Source organism: Periplaneta americana, chromosome 5, assembly GCF_040183065.1.
Source record: "Periplaneta americana isolate PAMFEO1 chromosome 5, P.americana_PAMFEO1_priV1, whole genome shotgun sequence".
In the NCBI taxonomy this organism is placed as follows: Eukaryota; Metazoa; Arthropoda; class Insecta; order Blattodea; family Blattidae; genus Periplaneta; species Periplaneta americana.
This window is the reverse complement of record NC_091121.1, coordinates 177,972,361-177,990,980: the sequence shown is the minus strand read 5'-3', so window position 1 is coordinate 177,990,980 and position 18,620 is coordinate 177,972,361. Positions and strand designations below refer to the sequence as shown.

Here is an 18,620-nt window from a genome sequence, read left to right as displayed (position 1 = left end):
CAATCGAAAGCTATTAAACATAGCCTACAGAGAATGTTTCTGTGTTTATATGAAGTAATATCGAAAGTTAATTAATTGTTTAATCATTATTTCACCGTTGGAAAGTGTAGTTTCTCTAGATGGACATAATTCTATAATGTTATTACAGTAACTTCTGAGTGAAATTTAAGGATATACAAGACTTTTAAAATAACAATATAATACATTTTCACCGCCGCCTCAGATTATAGCGTTGTTGTTCCTGCAGTAACTCCCATGTGCAACATATAAAATTTTTGAGTAGGAAGAAAAAACACATTTTTTCATTCCATGGCAATGATACATAGGAGATCGTGAATTCTTACATTTTCGAAAGAAAGAAATATAATTACATATCACTGTTTATGCTGTATCACTATTTAAGTTATTTGAAGGGTTCAGAACCATAGTGGGCCAAGCGCCATTTACTGAAGACGTAGAAAACAAGGGTTATAATTAAGTTATTACCATAATTCAATGGAAACATATAGCATATAATATGAAGTATACACATTAAAACTAAATGATATGCCAGTCTTCATTAAACTATGGTTGCATGTAATAACAATTAGGAAACATGTTAAAGGAATTGTCATTGCACCAAATGATTGCTCTCTGGGCCAAAATGACCGCATTGAAATTATTTCAATACAGTTTCAATTAAGTAACATATTAAACGATTTATCCTTCTATCAAACACGAATGTTCCCTGGATCAAACGTCCTATATTAATTATGTAATTACTTTATATTTATTTCTAACAGGTGCAGCGGAGCGCACGGGTACGGCTAGTCTGATATAAAAATGATGCTTTCCGAATCACATTTGATTTATCTGATATACAAAGGATGCATTCTAAAATACATCTGGGAAAGGTGTATTGCCGAGGTCATGGAAGCATGGAGAGCTATCTCTATTTCCTATTACGTCTTCAAGGCGTGTATAGAGAATAAAAAATATAAAAAAATTCAACTTAACAAAATGGAGCAATGGGGCAATGAGAGATATAAAGAAAATCGAGTTAGTCTGGGCAAACCTGTCTCACACATCCCTTTCCTCAAGAAAGATTTCACAGAACTTGCTAGTTATTATCTTTACTTTACGTCCACCACAAATCTCCACAAACTGTCGGCGATTAAACCTGGTTATTCACTTCACGACTTTTTCACACAATATTATTTAGAAGTGGCAAAATGATACATCGGCAATGAAGCAACAGTGGAATAAATGAATGAATGTATGAATGAATGGATAAATAAATAAGGAAATAAAAACTACAAATACCGGTAAATAAATAAATAAATAAATAAGTAAATAAATGAAGAAATGAACAAATAAATGAATGGATAAATAAGTAAATATTTAACTAAATAAATACATGAATAAATGAATAAACGAGTAAGTTAGTATGTGAGTGAGTGAATAAATAAATACGGAAATAAATAACTAAATAAAAAATAAATCGCGAAATAAATAAGTAAATAAATAAAAATAAATAAGTAAGTAAATAAATAAATTACTAAGTAACTCAAAAATTAAATAAAAATAAATAAATGGATAAAAAATAAGGAAGTAAATAGCTAAATGAATAAATAAATAAATGTTTAAGTAACTGAATAACTAAATTTAATAAATAAATAAACAGACAGACAGACAAATAAATAAATAAATAAATAAATAAATAAATAAATAAATAAATAAATAAATAAATAAGTAAGTAAATAAATGAAGAAATGAACAAATAAATGAATGGATAAATAAGTAAATATTTAACTAAATAAATACATGAATAAGTGAATAAACGAGTAAGTTAGTATGTGAGTGAGTGAATAAATAAATACGGAAATAAATAAGTAAATAAATAAATAAAAATAAATAAGTAAGTAAATAAATAAGTTACTAAGTAACTCAAAAATTAAATAAAAATAAATAAGTGGATAAAAAATAAGGAAATAAATAGCTAAATGAATAAATAAATAAATGTTTAAGTAACTGAATAACTAAATTTAATAAATAAATAAGCAGACAGACAAATAAATAAATAAATAAATAAATAAATAAATAAATACATGAAGAAATGAACAAATAAATGAATGGATAAATAAGTAAATATTTAACTAAATAAATACATGAATAAATGAATAAACGAGTGCGTTAGTATGTGAGTGAATGAATAAATAAATTCGGAAATAAATAACTAATTAATTAATTAATTAACTAAATAAAAATAAATCGCGAAATAAATAAATAAGTAAATAAAAAAATAAATAAGTAAATAAATAAATTACTAAGTAAATAAATAAATAAACAAATAAATACATAAATAAATAAAAATGAATAAGTACATAAAGACATAGAAAAGGCAAATGAAACTATATTCAAGGAAATCTATACCACAGCCTCTTTGTTTACCTCAAATTTCACAGGTTCCGACAGAAAGAAAGATTGGTAAATATTATTTTAACGTCCCTCGTCACCACGAAGATTAGCGGACTACGAGAATAATCTACAGAGATAATTATGTAATGTTATAAAGCAAGTAACGAGGAAATTGTACTGTAGGTATTCGGAGGAAATCTGCCCTGAGACGCTGTGCCCAAATAAGGTCTCATATCTTATTCCAGAGATGGAAATCCAGACGCTCTGTTGTAAACTGATGTGCGGCTTACCTTGGAGCTCTTGGCGCCGATGCAGTCGCCGGTGAGCAGGATCTCGACCACGGGGTTGGGCTTCATGATTTGCATGAGCGCCTTGGCGACCTGCACGGTCTCGATCTTGAGGTTGACACTGCCGGAACCGCCGATGTGCCGCGTGAGGCCGACCACGAGCTGGGGCAGGTGGTCCTGCAGCACGGCGTGGGGCAGCGAGCCGATGAGCCCGCGCACCGCCCCGATGGAGGACGTGGCCACGCGGTAGTTGCGGTCCTCCGCCATGGTCACCAGCAGGCAGTGCAGGAGGGACGGCATGCTGGGCATCACGGTGTGCAGCACCTCCGGGTCCTTGAGGGCCGTCGACAGGCTCTCGATGCCGTGTATCCGAGACACCCACTCCTCCTGCAACACAGCAAGCCCCAGCTTTGATTTATTTGCATTTATTATGTTTATTGATTTCAGTAGTTATTTCACAGATGGCCTCCAGATATAGAGGGTAGCTGCGAATAAGCAGACACGGGTAAGGGGTGGTCCTCCAGCTTGGGAGTTGGGCAAAAAAACGCTTGTTACGAAACCCCAAAAATTCAAATATCTTGGAGCAACAGTAACATGATAGATAGATAGAAGGATTTATTGAGTAATATTATACATACAGCTTTTATATTATCATAATTTTCTCTAAAATCCAATGCACCGGTCTTCTGACCATACGTGCTTTGTACCCGAAACAAGTCCTCCTTGTAGGTTCCCCCCCCCCTCCTATGATTATATCCAACTACTCTCTAAAAGAACACACATATTAAGGGGAGAGGATGGTATTTTTTGGTGAAAAATGAGTAAATTTTCAAAAAAAAATCTTTAAAATTCTTTGTGATATGTGTGGAATGCATAGCATAACATTTTGTGGGTATTTGTGCCGTTATCGGATGTTGAGTCGCCATTTTTAAACTTCCTGCATTATGGATTTTTAAATCACTCGCCCACTTTTATTGTTGTTTCCGGTAAATTCAATTTTCAAAAAATATTGTTTTTTTTTCTTTAAAATACCCTTCGATATGTGTGGAATGCATTCCATAACATTTTGTGGGTATTTGTGCTCTTATCGGATGTTGAGACGTCATTTTTAAACTTCCTGTGGTATGGATTTTTAAATCATCCGCCTGCTTTTATCGGTTTCCAGTAACTTAATTTTTTTGCTACATTGCCAGACAAAAATGGATATAATTTCTGAACTATTAAACATACATGCATGAAATTTAGAACACACATTCTTTAGACTATTAGGAAACTTTTCTCTGTAACATAATTTTGTTAATTTGTTTCATTTTAAAAATACGTCCGTTTGTTTGCAAGAAAGGAAATCAGAAAATTGTTACTAAATTTTAATTGTTTATTTCACAAATGTAGGGACTAATATCAAAATTCTGTTACAGACAGTTTGTAGAACATGCTTTTGCAAATACATTGCAAAAACTGTTTGAATCTATCTTTAAAAACGGTTTAGATATATCGGTTATAGTACAATCCTGTATTGGGTATATTTTTTTTTCAAATTTGGGCCTCAAGTAATTTTTTAAAAATATTTTTATTCGGTTGAGTTGCCACAGCTATGAGCTCTCTGCATACAAAAAAATTAATATTTTAAACCAAATAGGAAAAAAGTTAAAAAAAAATGCCATCCTCTCCCATTAAAATGAAAATGGCACCACAAAACGCATTATATAATATCGTCTCCTGAATGCAAGAACTAGGTAACTTGATTTTTCATATTTTGTGATAGTGCCTATTTACTTATTTATTGCACTAAGGAAAAGTCTCGTTTTCTTGTACCTATTTGTTATATTGGAAAATAGATGTCGCTGGTATCGTTCGATCATTACATTTTGTGCGATTTTTGCTATGCTATAAAAGAGGTAACTAAAACGCAAATTTCGAGTTACCTAGTTCTTGCATTCACGTGACGATATATACTAACCTAAAAGACATAAAAGTGAACAATTGGGTAGATACTGTTATCCCTTCCTCAGTTCGTGTCACAAACTTCAACAGCTGCAGCTCTAATCTGTCTCGCCTTCAAGAGGAACAATCCAGTCTTTTGTTCCCATTCTCTATTCCCCATGAGGTCAAGACGTGCAAGCGAACTCCTATTCTGACTTAGCATCGAGGAACAGTAACAAATATAAATTATACTCGGGAGGAAATTAAACGCAGAATAAATATGGCAAATGTCTGTTATTATTCGGTTGAGAAACTTTTGTCATATAGTCTGCTTTCAAAAAAGCTGAAAGTTAGAATTTATAAAACAATATGAATGAAGTGCATTTATTGATATACATACAAACTCATGTACACAAAATCCTTCGCACCTGCTTGTACGACTATTCCTGCTATAACTACGCACAGTTTGCATAAACAAATAACAATAAAAATAAAATAAATGTAAGACATGAAAGAAAAAAAACACAGTGAAACATATATAGGCTATAAAGAATTCAATTCATTTCTTTATTAAAATTGCAATAAATAATCCAAATAATAAATATAAAGGTAAGACATAATAGTACATTATGCAACGAGCCTATAATTGTAGTAATTAAGATGCGAGTATGTTTATGAAACGAGCGCAAGCTCGTTTCATAATTTTCATACGAGCGTCTCAATTAGGCCTACCATTATAGGCAAGTTTCATACGACGTTTTATGCTCGACCATATTTCTAACTTGAAATTATTCATAAGTATTCATGTTATTATTATCTGACTGGGGAGCGGAACTGACCTTGTGCAATATCTCGTAAATTGTGAGATGTGAGCAGACGCGAAAGTATTGATTTTTTCGAGAAAGAAATGTCAATGACCTTGATTAAATCTAGAGAGTAAAATAAACATTAATCTTGGTATAACCTTGAAATTGATTTAGACATTGGAAAACGAGATGACAAATTGAATTTATTTGAATAGTATTTACAATTAATGCTAATTATTATAGTAACAGAACATAACCTTCTGCGACAGTATTGGATTTCCAGCCTCCGTGACGTTTCGGTAGTTGTCTTTCGATTGGATATCGGAAAATAATCGATACTTGCGCTTTCATATTGCTACAATGGTGTTTTCTGATTGGTGGAACACCTGAACTTTAATGAATAGGTGTACTTTAATGAGGTCCATTAAAGGGCTGCTACCAGGTGTATAATTACTACATTTCGGCATGGTCGAGCATAAAATAACATATACATACGCAATAAAAAACAAATAGAAAAATAAAGTACACAATAAATAAAAAAAAAACTATTATCCCCCAATTACTTTATTCGCTCAGTGTTAGTGCCAGTTAATGCTACTCATTACAACACTAATTAATAACTCTTTCCCTTATTTCCTCGGCCCTCTCCCCTCGGCCAGTTCTACCCTCAGCTGTCGAACTTTTGCCATAATTTTTCCCACACTGTCACAGAATTTAGCGTTATTTAATAAATCATATGTTACCAAGTGCACCCTGCTAGATGTAATGAAGGACTCTGGCACGAATCGTGTCCTCAGAGCTTCTGTTATAAAACAATATGTTATATTACCGGTTGTTCTGTATGGCTGTGAAACTTAGACTCTCACTTTGAGAAACAGAGATTAAGGGTGTTTGAGAATAAGGTGCTTAGGAAAATATTTGAGGCTAAGAGGGATGAAATTACAGGAGAATGGAGAAAGTTACACAACGCAGAGCTGCACGCATTGTATTCTTCACCTGACATAATTAGGAACATTAAAGCCAGACATTTGAGATAGGCAGGGCATGTAGCACGTATAGGCGAATCCAGAAATGCATATAGAGTGTTAGTTTGGAGGCTGGAGGGAAAAAGACCTTTGGGGAGACCGAGACGTAGATTGGAGTATAATATTAAAATGGATTTGAGGGAGGTGGGATATGATTGTAGACTAGATTAATCTTACTCAGGATAGAGACCGAAGGCGGGGTTATGTGAGGGCGGCAATGAACCTCCGGGTTTCTTAAAAGCCAGTAAGTAAGTAAGTATTTCATAGCTGGCTTCATACGTTCAGTTACACGTAATTCTTTAACATTTGTTTATTAATTATAGCCTTCATATTTTAATTTACGCACATTGTTTTATACAGGGTATTTCAAAAGTGATGGTCGAAAATTTAGGGACGAGATGTAAAAATGAAGAGAAGAAAAAAAGTTCTAGTAAACATCGCTCCGCAAATTAACCGTTTACGAGATAACGCCATTTTGTGTTGGTTGAGGCCTGCTGAATACTAAGTACTAATTCCAACGAAAGCAGCGACAATTGTATTTAATTTATCAATCACGAGACAGTTAAATTCATAATTTTGACTTCAACATTACAGAAATGTGATTGAACATACACAAAATAAACATTTTTGTTTGAACAACAGTAAAGGTTGTGGATAAGCAAGGTACAGTACAGTATGAACATGTTAACTGAAGAATTTTACAGCAGGTGTTCAAAATGCTGACCATGCAATTGAATGCATCTGTCTAATCTTCTCCGCAAAGACCCAAGAATGCGCTCCAGCAATCCTGAGTCTTCATTTGCTGAAAGGCATCAACAATCCGATGGAACATTTCTTCAGGTGTAGTGATGTCTGTTTTGTAAATTAGGTTTACTTTTTTAACAAGTTTATTTACACCGCTTTAACATCTGTGGTCATAACGTATGGTAGGTTCTGTGGGTAGAATATATCAGTAGTCCCTTATTACTACCGAGTTCATGTTTTCTATTGTGTGTTGTAGATGGCTTGTGTCGATGTAACTGATTTCAGATTTTATTAATGTTTATGATATTGGTGATTGAGGCGGTAATGAATCATAGTATGTAAATTCCCAATCCAACATTTACCTTTGTGACTGAGGGAAACTATGAAAAACTGCAGTCAGATTGGCCGACCACGGGATTTGAACTCCGGTCGTCCCGAATACGAGTCTCAAACCCTACCGTCTGAGTCAACTCGCTCGTTAAACTAGGCTTTTCGCATAACCCCATATACAAAAGTCCAAAGACTTTAAATCCAGTGGTCTAGGTACAGGTCCTCCTCTACCTATCCACCGTTCACCATATCGTCTGTTTAGATATCGTTTCATATTTAGAAGGAAATAGGCTGGGGAGAGTGCAACATATGTACGAAACATGAAATGTTTAAATGTTATGTTTTATTTAACGACGCTCGCAACTCCCGAGGTTATATCAGCGTAAATCTACTGGCATGAGCCTGTCGCATTTAAGCACACTTAAATGTCATCGACTTGGACCGGGATCGAACCCGCAACTTCGAGCACAGGAGGCCAGCGCTATACCGACTGTACTGTGAATATTCTATTATTTTGCATATCAGTGTGCATAGCGTGTGAATATTTTTTTCTATTCAAATCTGTATGTATAATCACATTTGCTCATTTTTATTTTGTGTTTTTCCAAATTAAAAAATTTAGGGGGCTTCTTTCAATTTTAGGGGGATTTTTAATATGATGTAGGGGGATTTATTGTTCCCTGGTTGGCAACACTGTGCAGTATATATATTTTGATGTACCGAAGTACATATGATATTTCCATGCAGATATTCTGCGTCATCACATGATGAAAGAGTGATGGAACGGAGAAAAATTCTCTCCGGCGCCGGGATTTGAACCCGGGTTTTCAGCTCTACGTGCTGATGCTTTATCCACTAAGCCACGCCGGATACAATCCCGACGCCGTTCAGAATAGTCTCAGATTAAGCTCCATCTCTTGGGTTCCCTCTAGTGGCCGCCCTCTGCACTACGTCATAGATGTCTATGAACGCAGGACCGAAGTCCGTACATGTGTTGAGGTGCACTCAGATGAGTGACTGTTTGGCCGGGATCCGACGGTATGGGCGCCGTCTTAAATCACAAAGTGATTTATTACGCATATCATATATATATTTTGATGTACCGAAGTACATATGATATTTCCATGCAGATATTCTGCGTCATCACATGATGAAAGAGTGATGGAACGGAGAAAAATTCTCTCCGGCGCCGGGATTTGAACCCGGGTTTTCAGCTCTACGTGCTGATGCTTTATCCACTAACTGTGCAGGCTAGCAGTATTTATTTGGTATAATTCCAATAACAATTAAATGCGCACTGGGGTCGACATAATTATCGACTTGGTTGCAAGGTGAGAGCATTAAACCACTTCTTTATTTAACGTTTCCTTAATAGCGACTACTCAGAGAGAAGCACAAAACGTTTCTAAAAATTTCAAATCGAATAGTTTACGTAAGAAAAACTCATTTGCTTCAGAAAGACAAGCAGAAAGGAGCCGGCAGGTTGTGAGAGGGAAATGAATGCATGTTAGAATACGTTCTCAAAAACATTATGAAAATCATCTTCCCAAAGTGAAGACACATGCTTTTATATTTTAAGATCTAAATAAAAATAGAAAAATATATAAAAATCACATTCTGCATGTTAACATTACTACTGAATAAAGGGGAGTCAGCCATCCCTATGCTGCTCATGTTAAAACATCACATATAAAACCTATTATCACAAAAGTAGTAATCATTAGACAACGGATGTCCAGATAGTAAAAGTTAAGAAAGACACCGTGTGTACTAGACAGTGTATGTGATATTCGTTAGAACAGTGTCTCTCAAACTATGGTCCATCTGTGTTCCTCGAGGTCTGGCCTTGTACTCCTTCAAAAAAGGCAGAAGAAAAATTAAAATTGAAACTAATTACGTATCACTCTATAGCTGAAAATCTCAGAGTTTGGAAATGATACATGGCAATCGCCTTTCACTTTTTCTCTCAGTACTGACATTTTATGAAATTTATTACCCTATCCGTCTACCGACTTCTCACTCTACTCTCAACAAAAGAGGGATTTAAAGCACTAGGAACGTGGTGTTTCTCGCCATCTTTTCCCTGCACATCTGGCGCCGCCCCTGTAACCCAGGCAGGGACCACCCAAATTCATGACAGATGATCGAACCTTTTCATGTATTTATGACTTTCTTAATAGTTTTGCCGACAAACAGTCTGCACATTGAAATGGTCACATACTGTACGTCGTACATCAATAATACAAATCTGAGGTCACAATTTGAAACTTATTTTCCAAGTAAATATGACGAATTTTCATGGATTCGTGATGACTTTCATTGCGATATTGAAACTAACAAACTTTCATTGAGTGAAAGAGAACAGTTCATTGAACTCTCGAATGACACCGGACTTAAAATGAAATTCGAAGAGGAAGGTATGGTTAATTTCTGGACATCATCACAAGTGAAAAGAGAATAGTGAACTGTACAATGGTGCTTTACAGATTATAATTCAGTTTGCTTTTACGTATCTTTGTGAGAAAGGGTTTTCATCACTAACTCTAATAAAAACAATGTAGGCTAGTGACAATCTCCGACTTACGCTTACCAGCATACGTCCAAATATAGAACAACTGTGCAAGAATCGGCAGACTCATCCATCTCATTAATGTGAGTACCAACATTTATTTTTTTTTTTAAGTTAATAAGTTGAAGATTATCCAAACTCTAATAACCTTGAATTATTAAAGAAACTAAAATTATTTTTTTTCTATTAACATTAACTTAATTAGTTAATACTAATATAAAATTAATTTAATTTAATTAATTTTAATTAATTGATTCTATTTAAAAATATAAGTATATTGATATTAAAATATTCTACAAAAATGATAAATTTTGCTTTCGAAGGGAACAAGAATAAGGTGGTCCGCGAAACTGTTCTGACTTAAAAAAGTGGTCCCCACTTCAAAAAAAGTTTGAGACACGCTGCGTTAGAAGGATTTCAGATCCTAGTTCTCAAGATTCTGAAAGCTAACAACAGAGAACTTGAGTCACATGGACTGGAATACTCATCGAGTAAACCGCGCGTTAAAGTATTAATGATGGTTACCGCTGTTAACGGTATCAAAACAAAATAATTATAACATTGTGTTAACGGTCTTGACCGAAACTAGCACCAAGCCTCGTTCACACTTTTCAAGTAACTTGAATTCAAATCACTGAATTCGACGAACTTGAAAAGTGTGAACTATGTTTCCAGTTGAGTCCAATCCAAATAGCAGCTTGAATTCAAGCTTCAAGTGAAGTTGAATCGCTTTCTACATTTTACTGGCTTGAGAAGACACTTGAAACAACTTGAAGAGTGTGAACGTCTCTTGATAACTTGAATTCGAGGGAAAAACGCGCGAATTCGAATCGACATCTATTTACGCGCGTTAAATTAACAGTTGATTTTTTTTTCTGTTGTACTGGAAAGTAAAAATAATAGGAAACAATGAGTAAGTGGAATAATGGCGAAGTACTTGAGTTTCTGGAGTTCATTTTAAATCTTGCGTACACTACTTTTAACACTTGAATATAAGTAATTGATTAACTAGCGGACTCACTCGTGTTAATTATGTAAGTCTGTGCGGCTTACAACTGTTTCGGTGCTTCATCACACCATCCTCAGAGCCTACTAGATCTCGGCGTCATCTCGTACTTCTCTGCCTTTTGTGTGGGTGCGTTTGATTGTTGAAAAGTGTTGAAAAGTGGAGTCAAATAGTGTGTGTGTACTGAAATTGATCTGTGTGTTGAGAATTTGATCTGGGTGTGTTTTAGTGTGTTTGTATATTTCGTATTGTTCTAGTGTGTTGAGTTTTTGGTTCTTGGGTTGTATGTGTAGGAGGACATAATACATCTACATACGCCGATCACAAACCAATGCTAACCATACATACAATAACATAAATGCGGACATGGAAATCCTACGCATACAACCCAAGAACCAAAAATTCAACACACTAGAACAATACGAAATATACAAACACACTAAAACACACCCCGATCAAATTCTCAACACACAGATCAATTTCAGTACACACACACTATTTCACTCCACTTTTCAACACCTTTCAACAATCAAACGCACCCACACAACAGGCAGAGAAGTACCAGATGACGCCGAGATCTAGTAGGCTCTGAGGATGATGTGATGAAGCACTGAAACAGCTGTAAGCCGCACAGACTTACATAATTCACACGAGTAAGTCCGCTAGTTAATCAATTTCTGGAGTTGTATGGAACTCACGAAGGCCTGTGAGATATAGAGACTGCAAAGTATCGTGGCCAAGCTGCCAAGGAAGAGTTCATTGAGGAACCGAACAGGAGAGATTTTAACATGGACACAGATGAGGTACGAAAGACAATTGAAAACCTTAAACTGCATATAGAGAAGAAGAGAGCAACACAGAAAGGATTAAGAAGAGTGTTGCTTGAAGGGATGACATTTATCGGCCGAAACTGACATGATTCAATGCAGCTGATCGATTTTTTTGGCAACTGTAACAACTTCAAGAAAATAATTTTCAAATATGGTAAATTAGACCTGCTTAATTTATCACATTTACATTAAGGATTATTAAATCTTTACTTGAAGATTTCACTTATTTTATTTGTAATGATATATCGTTATGTAGGCCTATATCTGTTACTAATCCAATTCATAATCCATACTGAACAACGCTTCTTCCATTTCTTCAATATCTTTATCAGTTCCCTGGCACAGAAGCTTGCTATTACAGAAATTCCTATTTGTAGAACTAACATCGACGCCATTTTATCCTACTTGAAAACAGAATTAACATATTGTCTGAACTGCTACTTGAGGGGCTCACAACCAGAGTGGACCAAGTCCATCAGTGGTCAGTTTGTGGATTAATACAATCTCGGATGAAGGAAACTTAGATTTATTCATTGCCATAACAAGCAAAGTCCATAACTCATTTGTTACTCCACAGAGGGCAGCATTTCCTATGGAAGGTGAAGGTTGCTAAGCGTGAGCCAGGAACTTTAAGACTCAATATCTCAGAACAACTCCAGATGGACTTGGTCCACTCTGGTTGTGAACCCCTCACTTGAAACCAAGTCACTTGAAATGTCCGAACGGGATTTTTGAGAGTAGTTTACTCGAGGCATTCTGCAATCCATATGACTTAGTTCGCTATTGTTTTACTTAGGTACAGGAGGCTATAAGAAAATAAACGGTTATTTTACACTTAATTTAACTTGGATTTAACCGATAAAAAATAACTTTTCAACGTCTGAAAATTCAAAGAAATATTTATTGTCAATCGATTATTAACCAACCAGAAGATAGTTAAAAGAACGTCATTAGCTGCTGAAGACCATCAAATTGGTCAATTCTCACCAGTACACATTATGGTGTTCCACAAGGCTCAATAATTGGTCCTCTACTATTCTTAATAGCAATTAATGATCTTACTGATTTCATTAAAGCTACAACAATTATGTATGCTGATGACACTACATTTTTATGGTTTAGCTCTGCTCTGAATGAATTACATGCTCTAACCAATGAAATTGTGTCACACATGGCTTTATGGTTTGAATCTAATGGTTTTCTGCTTAATCAAGAAGTCTATCAACATAACTTTTAGCGTAAATCATCTAATAAAAAAGGACAACATACAAAACTATACCAAATTTCTAGGACTTTCAATGGACTCCGGTTTAACATAGGAAAAACATATATGCATAAAGTTACCAAGAGTTATATATTTACTAAAGAAATTAGTGATTTGCGCTTCTCAAAATTATTTCAGGTGAGCCTGATTTTCGTTCTCTCAGTCCAGTATAATCGATTTTTTACTCTCCATAATATCCTTGATTTTCATACCTCATGTAAACATGATGCTTGCCGATTGGAGGGGACTTGCACCGCGTGTTATATCCAAGTAGGTAAACATTGGCTTTCTATTATATCGACGGAGCAGTGTACTGAGTTGAAATGTTAATGTTATGTTTTATTTAACGACGCTCGCAACTGCAGTGGTTATATCAGCGTCGCCGGATGTGCCGGAATTTTGTCCCGCAGGAGTTCTTTTACATGCCAGTAAATCTACTGACATGAGCCTGTCACATTTAAGCACACTTAAATGCCATCGACCTGGCCCGGGATCGAACCCGCAACCTTGGGCATAGAAGGCCAGCGCTATACCAACTTGCCAACCAGGTCGACTACTGAGTTGAAATGATTGTAATCCATAAACATATTGACTGACTAAATATAGCCTTATGCAAATCTAGTCTTTCAGGTAAGGCTCCCTGTAAAGCAGATTTGAATAATTTCAAGGGAAAAATTGTTCCGGGGCCGGGTATCGATCCCGGGACCTCTGGTTGAACGTACCAGCGCTCTTTCCAACTGAGCTACCCGGGAACTCCACCCGACACCGTCTCAATCTTTCCCTTTATATCCACACAACTCGCGTGGGCCGACGAAACGCCAGAGACCCACATCGAGTGCACACAGACTCTGTGTGACTTGGAATTGTGAAAGACTAGATTTGCATAATATATACGTCACTATGTACGTTAACAGGAAACCACAATTCCAAGTCACACAGAGTTTGTGTGCACTCGATGTGGGTCTCTGGCGTTTCGTCAGCCCACGCGAGTTGTGTGGATATAAAGGAAAAGGTTGAGACGGTGTCGGGTGGAGTTCCGGGGTAGCTCAGTTGGAAAGAGCGCTGGTACGTTCAACCAGAGGTCCCGGGATCGATACCCGGCCACGGAACAATTTTTTCCTTGAAATTATTTAAATATAGCCTACTTGTAGATAAGAAATATGAAAAGATTCTTTAACAATAGAGGAAGGAATGTTCATACACAGACCTACAGACAGTTGGACGAAGAAAAAGATATTTAGACGAATGTACAGAACGTAGGCCTAATACAGATAGCCGGTATGTTATAAAAATATTTATTTACAAAAATATTCAAGAATATTAAATTTATTATTTCATAAAAATATCGAAATTTAATTTTAAAGAGACAGTGATTTCTCTATAGGAAGAAAATGAAAGTAATTGTAAAATACACACTTCAATAATAAATTATTGGGATAAATGTTGCCTATTTAGTGCCATTATTGAAGCTAAATGTTGGTTATTTATTCCAATCATTCATTAAGTCGTTATATACTTCATACGATCAGCAACAAAATTTACGTAAATGGTGGATATCAGAAAATGTTTTTCACTCTTGTTCTATTTTTGAAGTAGTACGCAACGAACTTCAACTGAGTTATAAAGTTCAGCTCATTCAAATTTTATGATTTCAACCTTGAAAAAGATGTGACGTTTTTACTGGTACTAAGGACGAAATGACATACTTATAAAACTTATGTTTCAAAACCAAGTTAATAATTTAATATGCATAGCAGCTGTTCAGACGACAACGAGTTAAAAAGTAAGCTTGTCCTCTCTGTCAGCCATATTGATTTCTGTGGTACTAACGTATAATTTCACATAAATATTAATTGTGATACACTTCTGTATATCACCTATCTTAGTACTTTTTAAGGTGAAGGCCGCTGTGAACACGGTCGCGAAAGTGCGAAGATTTAACTTCATGTATACGCTATAATTGGGGGGGGGGATTGAATTATATCTAGAGCAGTGGTTCCCAAACTTTCTGAAGGCACGACCCGCTTTTGGGCGAGACTTTCTTTTGCGACCCCTCCTCCCTGCCGTACCGGCACTAAACCCCCTTCGAAAAATACAAATTCTTGTAAAATCGAAAATATTGACAATTTTACTCAAAATCAGTGGATACCACCCAAAGTATGTCCAAACTGAATTATGTGTGGTGTAACAATTACGCGAAATATTAGGTAAACATCATTTCCAGTGTTCGCGTAGGCTTCCGAGGCTGGTGTACATGGTGTGTGGATAAGCTTCAGGGCATCTACCGCGTTGTCTTGGTGTTATTGGCTGACGTTTCGACCGCTGTGTTGTGGCCATCTTCAGAGCAGTTGTTGGATAAGGAAATAGTCGAAAAAGAAATCGAAAAATCGAAAGAGAATTGGGAGGACAAATTTAAAAGGTACGCAAAACGCGTCCTTACAAGGGGTTGGGGGCTCTACGAAACTAAATATGTGAGTTCCAAGCCTGTTGGCCACTAGTCTCACTCCGGGTTACGCTGCTCCACTGAAGGAGCTCTAGAAAATTTTGAAGGGGAAGCCGAAATGGGACGTAACCTCTTAGGTACCCCTGCCAGCTCTTATATATATAGTAGTCTCGATGGGGGGAGTAATTGCTGTGATAGGTCGTAGGTTCTCCTTCTGGCCTACCTATACTTAGAGCCGAGCGTTAGACATTCGTTCTTGTTACAGTGATGAACTGTGTAGTAACATCATAGATGTTTATCATTTCAAAACTTTGCAGTGTTTTCTCCATAGTACAACTACAAAACTTGCTTTAAAATGTAATATAAATGTTGCAGGTAAATTCCCCCCCCCCCACACACAGGAATGATTTTATTTTTGCCACATCTGATAGATGTTTTTGGATGTAAATGTAATTATTATAAACGGAGAATACAATCACGATAATGCAAGAACCGTATCAAGTTTTCTAGTAATAATAATAATCTCTAATAATTAGTGTATCAATCTTTGCGTCTGTAACAGTTGTGCAGCATGATTATTCGTTTTATTATATTTTATGTGACGTTATCTCTGTACTAATATTGTTATTAATCTACTGCTATATCAATAATATTTTGTAAAACGTTTCTACATTGTCGCAGTATATAGGCGGAACACCATGTATGGACCTATCATATTATATATGTGGTAAATCAAATATTGAATAATTATCAATTGGCAATGATAACTGTATATCGAAGTTTTTCATACTATTTTATTTATAACTTCATGTTACTGTTTTGGTACGTTCCATTAAACGTTTGTCATAAACGCAGAAAATAAAGTCTTATTTTTATCGTGTGAGCAAAACATATGTGTATCTTATATGTCGCTTTCATACAAGATAAGACATGTCGGTGAGATGACCTTGTACTGTGCTTCTATTTATTACGAGCGTATCACGACCGATCTTATCTCACTCGAGGGTGCGACACTCGACCGAGTTCAAGCGAGCGATTTAACTCCAATGCAGCACTCTGGCGGTAATAGTTCAATACAAAGTGGTAAATTCCATCAAAGAAAGGGTGTTGCAAACTCGTATTTTCAGCAAAATGTGTCAAGGTATAGGTTTCTTTATATGAAAATACTTTTTATCACACGGAAGATGGCTTTTTTGGGCTAACGTCTTGGAATGAGTTTTACAGTTAAGAACAGAACTTTTAATACACCTGTAGGTAGAAGACGAGAAACCGGAGTATATGCAAACCTATTTTCCAATTGAAGAATGTGATCCCAAAACTCACTCAGTCCATTTTTATTATTTGTACATATATTTTATATGATTTTTTTTTTTTTTTTTTTTTTTTAGATTTCTATCATATTTTAAGCTTTTTTTTTCTCTCAAAACAACGCCAATCCTTGTCTAAAAATTTGTGTTATTGTGCATATCACTTGAAAACAAACTCAGTCCGTAGACTGGTGGATAAAAAACTATTATATATTATTATTATTTTTTAAATTTATTTTTTAATGTACCAAAGTACATATATGTTTCCATGCAGATATTCTGCGTCATCGTAATATGAAACAGTAGTGTAACGGAGAAAAATTCTTTCCGGCACCGGGATTTGAACCCGGGTTTTCAGCTCTACGTGCTGATGCTTTATCCACTAAGCCATACCGGATTCCGTTCCATTACCCTTTCATCGTATGATGACGCAGAATATCTGCATGGAAACATATATGTACTACGGTACATTAAAATAATATATGATATGCGTAAATCACTTGGGATTTCGACGGCGCGTTATGCCGTCGGATCCCGGCCAATCAGTCACTCAAACGAGTGCACCCCGCACATATGTGAACATTAGTCCTGCGTTCATAGACATCTATGACGTAGTGCAGAGGGCGGCCACCAGAGGAAACCCAAGAGGTGGAATTTAAACTGAGAGGATTCGATCCGACACCGGGATGGGGGGTTAACCTTATGAAAATGTGTTCCTTTCATTCTATTTAACATTTCATTAGAAACTATGGATTAATCTTATGAAAACATGTTACTTTCATTCGGTTTAACATTTAATTACAAACAGTGGATTAATCTTATGACAACATATTACTTTCATTGAGTTTAACATTTCAGTAGAAACTGTGGGTTAACCTTATGAAAATGTGTTCCTTTCATTCTGTTTAACATTTCATTAGAAACTGTGGATTAATCTTATGAAAACATGTTACTTTCATTGAATGATCATTTCATTAGAAACTGTGGGTTAATCTTATGAAAACATGTTACTTTCATTGAATTATCATTTCATTAGAAACTGTGGTTTAATCTTATGAAAACATGTTACTTTCAATGAGTTTAACATTTCATTAGAAACTGTGGATTAAATTTATGAAAACATGTTACTTTCATTCGGTTTAACATTTCATTACAAAGTGTGAGTTAATCTTATGAAAACATGTTACTTTCATTTGGTTTAACATTTCATTAGAAACTGTGGGTTAATCTTAAGAAAACATGTTACTTTCATTCAGTTTAACATTTCATTAGAAAGTGTGAGTTAATCTTATGAAAACATGTTACTTTCATTGAGTTTAACACTTCACTAGAAACTGTGGGTTAAACTTATGAAAACATTTTACTTTCATGGAGTTTAACATATCATTAGAAACTGTGGGTTAATCTTATGAAAACATGTTACTTTCATTCGGTTTAACATTTCATTACAAGGTGTGGGTTAAACTTATGAAAACATGTTACTTTCATTTGGTTTAACATTTCATTATAAATTGTGGATTAATTTTATGAAAACATGTTACTTTCATTCGGTTTAACATTTCATTACAAAGTGTGAGTTAATCTTATGAAAATATGTTACTTTCATTTGGTTTAACATTTCATTAGAAACTGTGGGTTAATCTTAAGAAAACATGTTACTTTCATTCGGTTTAACATTTCATTACAAAG

At 35.3% G+C, this 18,620-nt stretch overlaps 1 protein-coding gene across 7 annotated transcripts in view; it reads right to left on the bottom strand.

Moving 5' to 3' along the window:
- Window positions 1-18,620, bottom strand: part of LOC138700302 (uncharacterized) — a 507,020-nt gene that overhangs the window by 404,454 nt on the left and 83,946 nt on the right. For all 7 annotated transcript variants that reach the window (XM_069826822.1, XM_069826826.1, XM_069826824.1 and 4 more), the window contains exon 2: window positions 2,688-3,071. In XM_069826822.1, coding sequence (XP_069682923.1) covers window positions 2,688-3,071 — 384 coding nt within the window. The remainder of the gene's footprint in view (window positions 1-2,687; window positions 3,072-18,620) is intronic.